This window comes from Euprymna scolopes, chromosome 45 (genome assembly GCF_053919585.1).
Source record: "Euprymna scolopes isolate OS-2025 chromosome 45, ASM5391958v1, whole genome shotgun sequence".
NCBI classification, from domain to species: Eukaryota; Metazoa; Mollusca; class Cephalopoda; order Sepiida; family Sepiolidae; genus Euprymna; species Euprymna scolopes.
Genome location: NC_136526.1, coordinates 29,813,106 through 29,828,528, shown reverse-complemented (window position 1 = coordinate 29,828,528; position 15,423 = coordinate 29,813,106). Strand labels below are relative to the sequence as shown.

Genomic DNA, 15,423 nt, shown 5'->3' with positions numbered 1-15,423 from the left:
GAAGGGAACTGAATAAATGGTGCCCCGCTTTATTGATTAATTGCTATGCGCATGCGTGAGTGCATACAAAAGTTAGACCCTGAAACCAGAACGAAAGAGTCTATATAAAAGTTACTGAAACGAAAGAGCAGAGCAGCGCTATCATTACAATTTGAAAGATGAAAATAAAGTTTACTCCCAGTTCGTAGCATTGTGCTGTTCGTATTGTTTGTTTTTTCTTCTTTTCTTTTCACCATGTGATTCTATCGCATGCCATTTTGTTAAAGAGCATCTCTCCCCCCTCTCTGGCTTTCTTACTCTTTCTATTTTCTCTCTGTGTGTCTCTATTAGAGAATAGAGAAAGAGAGAGGGAGAGGGAGAGAGAGAGAGAGAGAGAGAGGTGAATAACGTGGACAGTGGACACGTTTGCAAAAGAAGGGTCAGCTGACCAGATGACGTGGTATCATGTGATGAGGTTAGCTGATTCTTTCTTGGCAGTTGGGTTTTCGGGTGTTGAATAAGACAGACGGCTTTTCAGCTGTCCCCCCCCCCTGGGCTGGGGAGGACGCTGACGTGTATCATCAAACAAGCAAGGTTCACCTCCATTCTGTGTCGACCTTTGGAAGGTGAATAAAAACTATAAAACCATTTCATCGTCTTGGAGTGAATTCTTCATCCAACAGGCCAGCTCCCCTCCAAGAGACAATGAAAACCAGAGGAACAACCGACGACACATGAATAAAGGTATGTTAAAAAAATACATGTACACAAACACGCATCAACGAAGACATCAAAAATAAAACCATTAGAAACTAGACGATCACGTACACGAATCTCCTTGACAAAATCTCCTTTATGAGTCCCCCGAATATATAACATATTCGTTTTGGTGCTCGTGACTAAGTCGCATCACCGATGCGATAATCGAACCTGTGTTTAAGAAAATACAACGTGGAAGCATGGAGATTTAGTGTCAAGAAAAAAGAAATAGACTAAAAAAAAAAAAGAAAAAAAAAAAGGACAAGAAAAAACAATAAAATGTATGGAAAAAAAAAAAAGAAAAAGAAAGAACAGTAAAAAAAAAAAAAATAGAAATCAACACACACACAACGTAGGGTCCATTAAAACACTAGGCGAATTAGAAAAATAATTAAGAAAAAAAAAAAAGAAAAAAAAAGAAAAGCAATACACACGTACAACCTTTTCACGAAGAAAGAAAAGGAAGACATACAGACACACAGATGTAAAACTTTATATATAGAAAATAGTTAAAAAAAAATATTTATCGTATTGGGAATTAGCTCGATATGAACGAAGAAAAATATCACTTAATGTCAAAATTAGAAGGGAAAACGAAAAATGACCTTATTTTGTAAATTTTTAACAACGGCCAGTGAGAAAACCAAAAAGAAACGAGCCTTACCACAAAGATAAACATGTCAATCAAAAATATGTGTTATGAATATTTCGTGTCATTTTTAAATTGTGAACTAAATGTAACTTTTAATGAAAAACAATATGTACTTTTGATGAAAAACAATGGATAGGTTCTGAAATGTGATTTTTTTTTCCTTTTTTCACTAATTGAACGATTTTATTTCTTAGGAATTTTTTTTTTCTTACATGGACAATTTTAGTTCCATCGAGTTGTCTGAGACTTTATAAGTGAGTCGTTTTATTTTATTTTAGAAACGACTGTATTTTAATTGTAAATGTCTAGGTATTTTTTTGTAAACGACTGTGGTTTTTCTTTAATTTTGAATTATGTGGAATGGTAAAAGATGATGCACTATGCAGCCGACCTACTTGCTGACGTGGACAAAATTTTGTTGTTTGGATTTTTGTTATTGCTAAGATGGGACTTTGTGATTGCTTATAGGATATTTTTGTATTTTTTTTAATTTATTATCTTTATGTAATTGATGTGTTCTAAAATGGTATTGTGCAGGATTTTCTTACTCTGTGACATGTATTTTTTTTTCGCAGAATGGGGAGGTGGAATCTTGCTTGTGGGGTCTATGGAAAGAAGGATTAATAAAAGAAAAAATGTGTTTTTAATTAATTAAATAGTAATAATAAAATAGGGAGAAAGAAATAAGATTTAAACAGAGTAATAAATGATTTAAAAAAAAAAAAAAAAGTTTCGGAAGAGTCAAAGGTTCAATCGGTATTAATTTCAATTTTCGAAAAGTAGAATAAATGTTCTATTCGACATGAGTGACGTTTTGACCACATAAGTAAGGTAAAAAAAAAAAAAAAAAAAAAAAAAAAGGATAAATATAGGGTTAAATAAACTATATGAAGAAATGAAAGAAAAAAGTGGGGCGTGAATGGAATTTAATTTCTGTGGCAAGCATGTTAGAATTTTGGAGAGGTGTTGAATTACATGGGTAGATATTAATTTCATTATTCTCGGGAAATGATTCGAATTTTATTTTTTTTTATCGTGATTTCTGTTGATTTCGAGTAGAATCAACATGGAGCAAGTTTGAGTACTTCATGTGTGGAAATCCGATGTTTTCCGTGAAGCTATGTGTCTTCAAGGCAGGTTGCGCTTACCGACTTTGGAAAAAAAAAAAGAAAGTTTTTTCTGACATAGCAGTGAACGGAATGTATTCTGTCCAGCGTGAGCGGATCTAGTTGTAATCAACTTCAGGGAGCAAATGAAATGCCCTCTGACATGGTGTAAGGGGCAGAGGGGGTGCAATGGCTGACGTGGCCATTATGTTACGAATCGCTCAAGAGAAGATGAATGAAATATGTATGCAAGTACTTAGGAAAATAAAATGTTACCATATTGTGAATTAAAGGTACCAAAATTAAAAAAAAACCATGCTGGGTGAATTTAATTGGTATTATTAAATTAAATTATTTTGGAATAGATTTGGTTGGTTTAGTTATATTTTAGGGACGTTTAGCGCGTAGTTGCATTTTTTTTCATGAGAATTACAAGGCGATTAGGCTGTAGAAAGCAGTTTTTTCTGTTGTTTTATTTTTTTTTATAAGCCAAGGTATTGTCACAAATTAGAAAATTTGGCAGGGGAAATACTATTTTAGAGTAATGAGAACCCTGTTAAAACAATACTAGTGGTTCCAGTGAGTTGGAAGATGCCACGTAGGCCCAAGCAACGGCAATAAGTCTTGTCCAACAAAAGTCTGGCGTGCGAGGTCGCGATAATTCCTCAGGGTACGGAGCGACTGGACAGTCGGTACCAAGCCTAATCACGGGGAGATAGAAGAAAGGGAAAGATGCAGATTACGTAAGGGACAAGATAGAGCCTTATTATTTTTTTATTTTTTTAGAGGAATGTGTGAGGGATATCTGGGTTGGAATCTTGGGACTTGCTGGGAATGCGGAAAAATCACAAAGGGAAAACTACTTAGTTAGAAATCGATGGCGCATTAGTTAGGGAGTGATGATTCCGTATCTTGTCGGGTTCCAGGAACTCAAACAGGCTCCGAGTGAATCAGTGTGAAGGCGTATCTTGGCTAAGACCAACCAAGGGAGTTAGTAGAAGAGCTTTGTGAAGTCCCGAAGTAGTAGATTGAATAGAACAAAGCTCCAGTAATAGGACCACTCAGAGAAAGACGTCAGGGCATTACAGTAAAGGGAAAAAAACTGGGACTTAGGCCTATGCTGAAAGTCGAGAACGCGAGTGGGATGGTTGGGTCGGTAGAGCATCAGACTTTTAATCTGAGGGTCTGGGGTTCGAGTCCCCATGCGATAAAACTACCACCAACATGGAGCATCCGACGTTCTGGTCGTAATTGCGATATGCTGGCCCCATTTCGAAAAAGTGATCGAAAATGGAGTCTACATTTGTTTGGCCAAGTGGTCCAAATAAAGAGCAGAGTCAGTGGAAAATATCCAACAATGCGACCGCCTAGACAAGATGTATATCTGCAAAGCTGTATCTTTGTCTAACTTGGAAGCAAGTTAATGTCTAGGAGGGACTTTCGAGAAGCAGCAGAAGGGTTGATAGTGTTGTAGAAGAGTACTGGTGCCTGATCTTTCTTGGAAAAGGGGTGAGTCCGGAAAGTGAAAAAATAAAGATGTACTTCGGACATAATTATTTTTTTTTTAGTTAGTTAGTTATTAAAAATGTATGGCTTGCCATACATTTTGATAAAAAAGGGGTGGAGGTATGTTAAAGAGCATCTCTCCCCCCTCTCTGGCTTTCTTACTCTTTCTATTTTCTCTCTGTGTGTCTCTATTAGAGAATAGAGAAAGAGAGAGGGAGAGGGAGAGAGAGAGAGAGAGAGAGAGAGAGGTGAATAACGTGGACAGTGGACACGTTTGCAAAAGAAGGGTCAGCTGACCAGATGACGTGGTATCATGTGATGAGGTTAGCTGATTCTTTCTTGGCAGTTGGGTTTTCGGGTGTTGAATAAGACAGACGGCTTTTCAGCTGTCCCCCCCCCTGGGCTGGGGAGGACGCTGACGTGTATCATCAAACAAGCAAGGTTCACCTCCATTCTGTGTCGACCTTTGGAAGGTGAATAAAAACTATAAAACCATTTCATCGTCTTGGAGTGAATTCTTCATCCAACAGGCCAGCTCCCCTCCAAGAGACAATGAAAACCAGAGGAACAACCGACGACACATGAATAAAGGTATGTTAAAAAAATACATGTACACAAACACGCATCAACGAAGACATCAAAAATAAAACCATTAGAAACTAGACGATCACGTACACGAATCTCCTTGACAAAATCTCCTTTATGAGTCCCCCGAATATATAACAATTTCATTTCATTTGTTTTTCTAGTTTTTTTTTCTTTTTTAGGTCGCTCCTATGTGTTTGAGACATTCATCTGTTCAGTAGGGCATTGCAAAGATAACCATCGCTGCCACCATAAAATAAAATCATTTTTATGGAAGGAAGGACAACAACGCATGAGATACAGTTACAGGAGTCATGATATGAGCTCCATTTTTTAGTCTTCTGAAAACCCCGCCTAAACGGAAGTGATTCTATATTTAGAACTCTGTTCCCTAGAGAGTTCGCTAAGGGGAGGTAACTGTTCCTACTATCACCCCGGTTTTAAATCTATAAAAAGGGCATTTTGCACCAAAACCAGCCAGTGGAATCCAGCAGCATGCTGTAAGCAACAACACCGATTCCGTCCACAGGACGTTAAACTCGTGTGCATCTGATATTAAATCTTCACGTGGAAATGGACTTTTTACCTTTTTCTTATTCTTTGCTGAAATAAGCAATTGACTTTTATGTTGTTTAAGTATTTCTAAAAAGAACTGGTAATTTTTAACCAAGAACTTTAACGCTTTCTACTTCGTTACTTAAAGACCATCTTATGACCTCAGTCGCAGGAAGAAACTCTCAATTAAGAAGAAACTTTCTGGTCTTCTTTTTTCATTTATTTATGATTTTGAGAAAATAAATTTTGTATAAAATTTATTTTCTGCCTCGGCCACCTTTGTTTTGATTGTTCAATCTCATTTACAATATTATTATTATTTTATTTATTTATCTTTTTTGATTTGGCAAGACTAACATCGATACTTGTAGTTCTGCAACAAAGGTTTGAACTTAACAGCCACATTACAGTTGGTCAGTAATTGAATTGATCAAGTATTTCATTTTTATAAAATGTATCAAAGAAAATGTTGAAGGTGCCTTTAAGTGATTTGAAACTTAAAGCATACTGATATTTTCTTGGACAAATTTTCAATACTTATCACCAAACTCTACCCCTAAGTATACAAGAAAGCAGTTAGTTGGTGACATAAGCATCAACATTTTCTTTGATACATTTTTATAGAAATAAAACTATGAGGGGCCTTCAATAAATTTCCAGACATTTTTCGTATAGTATACACGTGAAAATCTAACACATTTGGAAGTAATCTCCTTTGGCTGCAATGCTTTTGTTATACCGTTCAAACAGCTTATGGAAGACCCCATGGAAGTCACTGTGTGAGAGTCTCAATGACCCCGTCACGGCCTCTTTCATCTCAATTGTCTAATAACAACTGCCTCTAAGTTTTTTTCCAGCAGCTTAGAGAATAATCAAAAGTCACAGGGAGCAAGGTCTGAAGAATAGGGAGGGTGAGGAACTGTTTTGATGCCCATCTTGGTCAAATAGTTTGTGATAAGGTTGGAATTATGGACAGGTTCATTGTCTTTGTGGAAATGCTGTCATGATAACCTCTATCCGTATGATCTTCTCTAAGCACACTTGGGGCAAACTTCATGGAAATCTTCTCCATTTTAAGTTCCTTGCAAAAATTGTGTGTACAGTTCCCACAATGACATCAATCTGTGAACTTATTGTCTTTATAGATACACGACACGCCTTATCCATGAAATTCTTTATTTGCTCCGTATGGTGTTTGGACGTCCTTACTCCTCCCACAATTCTCATCATCCCTTAAAGACATCCTGCCTTCCTTGAATCTCTTATGCCAATCAAAAACCTTTGCCCGATTCATGCAAGATGGTCTAAACCCGTCTGAAGCATTCCTTATATTTCTGTTACATTTTTCCCAGATAGCATTTTTGAAATTCATCAGCTGTGACAATCGGGCTTTAGTGGGGTGCATTCCAATTTCTGTTAAAACTGTTCATTTGGGCTTGAAATCATAAAAATTGGCCAGTCCTCTCATAATATGAATAGCAATAAAATACTTAATTTTCAAGAGTTTATTACTATTTTAAATGCCTGTACAAAAAGTCTGGAAACTTCATGAACTTATATATGGTGGCACAATTAAAAGTAGCCCAGAACGTAGTAGAGAGGAGGGACATTCTTTTATTGTTTAAATTACTTGTAGTGTTATAAAAGAAGCTGGGAGTGCTCCCCTGTTGACATCTATGAATTTTGGGGCACGTTCACCAACGTTTGCAGATATTGCCTGTAGACCTTCTCTGGGGATTCTCCTGATAGCGTTGGTAATGGTCTCCTTTAGTTGGTCTAGATTTGCATAAATTTTTTGTTTTAAAATCCCCCAAAGATGAAAATCACACGATGGCAAGTCTGGGGAATGTGGTGGTCATAACACTTTGCTAATTGTTCTTCCATAAACATGTCATGATCTTTGAGATGTGTGGCATGTAGCGTCATCTTGTTGGAAAAAGAATTGCATTTTGTCTTCTCTCAATTGGTTGTTAAGAGAAAGATTAGAGAGGCAGGACTACTATTATGTGGGCCAGTGGGCCAGTGGGCCACCCTGTATATAGACACCAGATATCCAACATTATTTTGAGTACATGAAATTTACTATGCATTTCTTTAGATTAGTATTGAATCTAAGCAAGGGAACCAAAAATTTACATGCAGCAAAATTAACAATATCTTATATACTTTAAATGTCTGGTATTCATAAATTAAATAATAAACACAAGTAGAAGTGCGGAAATCAATCATTTTATTTCAATGAAGTCGTCTGGTATATACAGATGCTGCATTCGTATTGGCACAGTAGTTAGAGTACTTGGAAAAATTCAATTGTGAAATTCTCCTGGCGGCTGAAGGTTCAATCCTCAGTGTAGGTTAAGGTACGGGCAAAATAAATGCCGATGCTCAAAATGCATAAACATTTTGACCCCTCCCTTTACTTAAAAAAAATCACCAAACATCAGGAAATTAACCAATTTTAATGAAATTTTCAATATTTATCAAATGATGATCGCGGAATATAATGAACTAATTATTTTTATTTACATCCGAGTAGAAATGTATTATTTTGTTTAAACAAAAAATATGTTTACTAAAGTTATAGTTTTCAGTAGTAAATAAAAAACGCAAGTCTTTATTTTTGATTTTTTTATATATCCTTATTAATGAATTCGATATAACTCGAAGAAAAATGAATTTCTCAAACTACCGATATTACCATCGAATAAAGCATTGCTTATTTAATAGTTTCACACAAAAAAATTATAATGGCAAAAAATGTTTCTACTTTTTATCTTTAAATTACGGGTTTCGCATAATTTTTATATGCACGATTTTAATAATTTCCTTGCTTGCAAGAATGTGAAACTTTCGGCGTAACATATTTTTTTATATAATATTGAACAATAATTAAAAAAAAATTAATTCAAAAATAGGAACATAGAAAAATAATTAAATTAAAAAATGCAAAAATTAATACTAACGTTCAAAAAAGAAATGTATAGATGCGCGACTGGGGGAAAAAAAGGAACTTCCTCCCTTTTAATTACATCACGTCATTTTCACAGTCTTTACAAATATTTTTTCCTTTTGGAAATTTAGTCCTTTATCTTTAAAATACAATAAAAAAAATAGTCGAAAACCTACAAAAAATTATGATAAACCAGCTTTCAAAACTAGGTCTCCCATTTTTGTCCGTCCCTAGTGTAGGTGATACAATTTCGAATTAATTAGGACTTCTATCAAGTCATGTCTGATGGTATCCCCTTTAAGTAAATAAAAGTTTCATGCAAATTCCTAAGTTCGGCAGAAAGATTCTTGAGTTCTACAAGATACACCTGAAAAATCGGAGCAACGTTGTGAAAATGAGAACAGTAATCGAATGAATCAAAATACAAAAATGCAGAATCATAATAGATTTTGTGATGGCAACCTTTTGTTTAATGAGACAATAATGTTTGGTGCATCTAGTTTGGTGCATTGCACTGTAGCATCTGCCGTGACTATACAGTGAATGCTGGAGTTGCCTCTCTGGGTGCAGATCTGTGTGAGTGATAAAAAGACCCAGGTTTGTCCAGTTACCAGGGTCCCCCTCCTGGTGTTCCAGACAACGTCCAACAGAAAGACAAGTCAATATAGTCAGAGTAAGCACAGCTGCAAGTTCTTCACCATCCTTCCATCAGAAGCTCATCATACTTATGATTGTATCAAATAATATTATATAAGCTTTTTTTTTTTATATAGGTATCACCACTTATCAAGGCCAAGAGGCCACTCAAGGATAAGGGTTAAAGAGTGTACAGTAGATATTGGACAATATAGTAATCATTAGTAATGAAAATTTGGTAAATTTGATAACTTATATAGAACGGCTCATCAAGAACTTATTTACGTTAGACTTGAAGACAACCATATTGTAGTCAGCCGGAAAGCAGGAAAATGGAAGATAATTCCACAGGCGTCGTGCAGTTCTAAGAAAGAAGCTTTGTTCATGGAATCTACGTTTAGGTTTAGGCACAGATAAAGAGTGGGGGGAATTATTGATAGTGTGTACAGCTAGACGAGTGTTTCTTGTGAAAGTTTGGCGAGGGGGGACCATAGACTGAAGCTCAGTTGAACACCTTCCATGAAAATACCGATACATCAGAGACAAACTTGCAACATCTCTTCTGTGAGATAGAGGTTGCAAGGAAGAGAAAAGGACATCTCCTACGAGGCTACGAAGTCTATTTTGAACTCTATCAAGGCAGCACAAGTCCTTTCTAGCAGCTCTTGCCCAGATGTGGCAACAATATTCCATCCTTGGACGTACCTGGCTCTTATATAGATAGAGAATAGCATCAGCAGTGAGATATTTACCAGATCAATAGAAAGATCCCACCATTTTTCCAGCGGCCTTGGCAACAGATTTGATGTATGTGTTCCATTTAAGATCAGGAGTAAAGGTCAAGCCCAGAAGCTTGTCAAAACTTGAGGCCTCCTGAAGACGAGAACCATTCATTTCAATTGATGCCAGATGTGGATCAGAATGTTGATGATGTAAAGAGAGAAGCTTGGTTTTAGATGTATTAAAAGTAACCAGCCACTCCTTTCCCCATTGTACTACGTGCTCAAGATCAGAGGAGAGAGAATTGGAGAGAACTTGGTCGTTTAGCTTATGCACGAGCGATTTTAGATAGTTAAGTCTATTGAGAAAAAAGCTGGCATGAAAATACGCCAACATTGAAATACCACTGTCAACCCTTCTCTTTTGCAAGATGAATAATCCTGGTTGAATACTTTGTCACATATGGTGTTTGCACAAACAAAATAGATTTGTGTCTGGCTAAAAGCCTCCACTGCTTAAAATTGATTATTTGACACTATCACTGATAAAGACACCTCCCATATACATATCTGCAGACTGTTGGTGACAACATAAAAAGAAAAGAAAAAAAAAGACAGATTCACCTAATTGTGTCTCTCAAATACGTGTATGGGGGACGAGATTACACTATACAAGAATTGAATTCGGAATCATAGGTGACTGCTTCTCCAGGTGAAAGAACTGTCAGTCACAGATAAGGTGACACGTATTGAACTGTGGACTCTGAAGAGATTTAATTTCAGCTGCCTATGCTATTATCTTTCTACAGTGGTATTATATATCGGTTGCAGATGATGCGATATGTGTTTAACTGATAATGCAGGAAAGGTTTTCAGAACTCAGAAACCAGCATCAATGATATTCTGGGCAGCCATTTCTGCGAAAGGGAAATCGCCACTTGTTCTTCTCTCTCTAAGGGTCAATATTAACAAAAAAGTGACATTTGGAACATTCCTGAATGTGCATCAACTCAATGGTGTAATTTAATGAACGGTTGTGAAGCTTGGACTTTCCAACAAGATGGTGTGATAAGAAACTCTGTTCATGTAAGACAACAGTAATATAGACAACTGTCCGTCTTGAGTCAGCAAAGAAGAATGCCCCCCTCACCAGTTTATCTTAACACTCTTGATTATTCTTAATAGTCATTCGTAGAGATTAAATGCTGCTATACTCTTTGTGAAAATATTAAAGCTTTAAAGAAAAAATTGAACAAATGCTGAAATAAAATACACTTAGATGTTGTGCGTGCTGCTATAGATAATTTCCTTAATAGACTTTCAAATGTAGTGAAGGCTGGAGGGAAACATTTTGAATAATACTTATGCCATATTGTTCCTTCCGTATTTGTTAATCATTTTCTGTAATTGGGTTTTGTGAAAAAATTATATTGAAAGGAAAAGCAAGTATAATTGAAAACTTTCCAGAAAAATAAAGTAGACGGTTTAATAAAAAAAAAGATGGGGTTAGCTATAAAATCACAAAACTATAGCCCAATGTTTTTTAAACAGTTTTCATTTGTTTGACATGCATAATGTAACTTGCTATTGTTTTTATTATTTTGGTACTTTTTATACAGAGAAGGTACCATGCAGATGCAGAAATAACGTTACTACTTAGAAACCCATTCTTAGTATTGTGAGAGGAGGATGTACTTTCACCCCTCAATTCAATAAACAAAAGATAACATAAAACTAGAATTTAACTTTAAAATATAAAAATACAATTTTGTCTGCATAAGCACCATTATTTCTTTTAAAAACATGCTTTTTGTAAATAAAAGTTTGAGATCAGCTTTAAAACTCATAATTTTCGAGATTGTAAATAAGAATTACATTTATTTATTCAACATTTGCAAGGACACAAAACTATGTCTGAATATACAAGTAAAAGATTATTTTTATGTTAAAAAATTAACATATTTTTAGTAAAAAAACGTAAACATGCTTTATTAGTTTGTTCTAATGCAAAAGTTTTCAAACGATGTTGATGAGGCATGTTGGGCCGATATTTTTCCTTAGTACAAGGATTTCCTGCCTGTGATGCAAGGATTGTAGTGATATATCTATAATATGAATTAGAGTTTTTGATTAGGAATAATTTCCGTACACATAGTGCATTTAAAAATTTTTTTAGTCTATTTGAAAATTTCCGCATGCCAAGAAATTATATTTGTTGGCAAGTTAACCTTTCTTTTAGGATGTCCTTGTCTGGATATTTCTCATAGAAAGTTATGTCATTCAGCACATCGCTCAGAACATCTGATTTAGGTTGCACAGGCTCAGAATTTCAAAGTAGCAAAACCTTCAATGACTATTTCATTGAAGCCACCCATCTTTTTAATCCATTTGAGAATAAGCCTTGGTTTTGTCTGACTAAAATTAAAATGTCTTTCTTCATCAAATAAAATTTTGCCATTCTTGAGTTATTTGGGTGAAGCATCCCTGTCTATAGCTTGAGAATAACAGACTTCTTCCCAGCGTGTAAACACATATGTGCAGTCAAAGTTGATTTGCCAGAAATGTAGATTCACATATTTTAGAGTAAAATTATTTGTCCCTATTTTACTTCAATTAGTTTTATGAGATCAAGGGAGCTAACCCTCCTAGAGCTTACATTTGATTTAAAAGATCAAGGGAGCTAACTCCTCCTAAAGCTAACACTTGATTCTATTATGATTTAAATTTATTTTTTAAGAATAGATGCTGTTCCCTTTATAGTTGTTATTTTTATTTTGTTACAGCTTCTAAGTATTTCTGAAGATTCTTTTTTTATTAGGCCAGTTGCTCCTATCACATCCAGTATAATGTTTTTAGATCCTTTTGTCTCCAGTACAGAATTGTATGTGTGTAGTTAAAGCTGACTTGTCAGAAAATATAGATTCACATATTTTAAGACTGGAACTATTTGTCCCCAGTGTGTACACGCACATGTCGATTCAAATTTGATTTTCCTGCAAATGAAGAGTTGCAAATTTCACATAAAAATGGTTTTTCCCCAGTGTGTGTTCAGGTGTGACGAATCAAAACTGATTTCATAGAAAACGATCTACCACACGTTTCACATGAAAATGGTTTATGTCCAGTGTGTGTTTGATGATGACGCATCAAAATTGATTTTTGAGAAAATGATTTTCCACATGTCTCACAGGAAAATGGTTTTTCACCTGTGTGTGTCCGCAAATGTTTGACCAAAGTAGACTTTTCAGTAAAAGCAGATTCACATATTTTACATATAAATGATTTTTCCCCTGTGTGCACGAGCAAATGTCGAGTTAATTGGTATTTTGTAGAAAATGAAGATTCACAAATTTCGCAGGAAAATGGCTTCTCGCCAGTGTGTGTGCGAAGGTGTTGAGTTAAATGTGCTTTTGTAGCAAATGCAGATCCACATTTTTGACATGAAAATGATTTTTCCCCCGTGTGCACGAGCAGATGTCGAGTTAAAAGTGATTTTGTAGAAAATGAAGATTCGCAAATTTCACAGGAAAATGATTTTTCCCCCGTGTGCACGAGCAGATGTCGAGTTAAATGTGATTTTGTAGAAAATGAAGATTCACAAATTTCACAGGAAAATGGCTTCTCGCCAGTGTGGGTGCGAAGGTGTCGAGTTAAATGTGCTTTTGTAGCAAATGCAGATCCACATATTTCACATGAAAATGATTTTTCCCCCGTGTGCACTAGCAGATGTCGAGTTAAATGTGATCTTGTAGAAAATGAAGATTTGCAAATTCCGCAGGAAAATGGTTTCTCGCCAGTGTGTGACCGTACATGAGTTGTCAAATTTGATCTGTCAGAAAATGAAGAATCGCACATTTCACATGAATATGGTTTTTCTCCAGTGTGTGTTCGCATATGAATAGTTAAGGATGTTTTTAATGAAAATGATGATTGACAAATATCACAAGAAAATACTTTTGCTTGATTTTGTATCGGCATGTATTCATTTAGTTGAAACATTTTGAATTTTTCTGTTTTCTCAGCCAAAAAAGTAAATCTGTAAATAAATAAAAGATTAACACAATTGCAAAGAATTTCATTATTTGTTTCACTAAAAGATAACTCAAATATATAGTAGATATTTATGTTTTGTGGAAAACTAAATGTTTACTTGATTATCAAAAATTATTAAATAATGCATTATTCACGTAAATATTATAATTCGAACATTATTTTTTGTTAAAAATAAATTTTTGTATCTATATTTATTAAGAAACATTTACCTTATTTATCTTTGAGAAGGTTATGTTAAATGTGAGTCATGAATGAATTGTTTCTTTTAACACAAATAAGATGAGAAGACAGAGTTTTAACATTAATTTAAAAGAGATAATGACAATTGTAAATTGTGCCTTGTATATATTCATTGATCTTTAAAAATTTTCTCAAAAACAAAAATCTACAAAGTGTAGTTTTTCTAATAATCTTTAATTTTGCATGTAGAAAATATTGACTATTTTGTTTCCAAAACTAAATTTTATTCTTTTAACTTAAATTCGTTTATAAAATGGAAATTGAAATTTTTTATAATTTTATTTCTTTTCCTGTGAAAAATATCGTCCCTCATGTTAGCCATGTGCAGCTGGAAAATATATAGAGCTGTTTCATTAACAGATCATCTCTTGAGTTACCCAAATGTTGCCCTACTTTACAGGAAATTATATTTAATCATTTATTTTTATAAAATCCCCTCCACTAATAAATAAACGTTGTCATCTAGTTTTACTCGTAAACAATTTAACATGAAAAACTTGTAACGATCTCAAAAATGAAAGTGCACAAAAAATAAAACTGAACCAATTTCTGAAAATTTATAAAATGATGAATAAATGTTTAAAAAAATATGAAACTTTTTTTTCAATGAATGTCAAATATAAATTTTAGAAAATCTCTTTTCGGATAGCATTGAAAGATAAATTGCAACTTAAATTTATATACGTTATATTTGTAATTTAGAAGATTACTTACTTTTTTATGTTTACGGAAACATTATTCAGAACATTTCATCTTATCAATTATTGTTGATAATGGATGTATGTGCTTTTATAGATTTTTCCTTAAAATTTTTGCTTTTTAAATAATCTCTCTTCTTCCTTTGTTTCTGACAGTACTATCCTGCAAAAATTTTAATGTAATTTAAAAATATCTTTTTGTCCAACTCCTAAGCAGATTGCTAAAAATAAAACTCACCCCGAACCAGAGAATTTCATTTCAGTTATGCAAGTTATTAAGTTTTTTTTTGTTTATTTTTACATAGGCGTCACCACTTATCAAGGCCAATATGCCACTCAAGGATAAGGGTAAAAGAGTGTAGAGTAGTAAAAAGGACAATATAGTAATCGATAGTAATGGAAGTTCAGTAAATTTGTAAACTTAAGTGGAACGGCTCATCAGAAACTTGTTCACGTTGGACTTGAAAACAACCATATTATAGACAGATGGAAAGCAGGAAAATGGAAGATAATTCCACAGGTGTGCAGTTCTAAGAAAGAAGCTTTGATCATGGAATCTATGTTTAGGTTTAGGCACAGATAAAGAGTGGGGAAAATTATTGATAATGTTTTCAGCTAGTCTAGTGTTTCTTGTGAAAGTTTGGGGAGGGGGGACTATAGATTGAAGCTCAGTCGAACACTTTCCATGAAAATAACGATAAAGCAGAGACAAACTCGCAACATCTCTTCTGTGAGATAGAGGTTGCAGCGAAGAGAAAAGGACATCTCCCACCAGGCCATAAAATCTATTTTGAACCCTATCAAGGCAGGACAAGTCTTTTCTAGCAGCTCCTGCCCATATGTGGCAACAGTACTCCATCCTTGGACGTATCTGGCTCTTATATAGATAGAGAATTGCATCAGCAGTGGCATATCTACTGGATCGATAGAAGGATCCGACCATTTTTCCAGCGGCCTTGGCAACAGATTTGATGTACGTATTCCA

The 15,423-nt window shown here is 34.7% G+C and overlaps 1 protein-coding gene across 3 annotated transcripts in view; it reads right to left on the bottom strand.

Moving 5' to 3' along the window:
- Positions 1-7,355: 7,355 nt before the first annotated feature.
- The window catches only part of LOC145269339 (uncharacterized), a 170,450-nt gene continuing 162,382 nt past the window's right edge, over positions 7,356-15,423 (bottom strand). For all 3 annotated transcript variants that reach the window (XM_080125041.1, XM_080125043.1, XM_080125042.1), the window contains exon 2: positions 7,356-13,483. In XM_080125041.1, the coding sequence (XP_079981167.1) occupies positions 12,496-13,483 (988 nt within the window). In that variant the 3' untranslated portion in view covers positions 7,356-12,495. The remainder of the gene's footprint in view (positions 13,484-15,423) is intronic.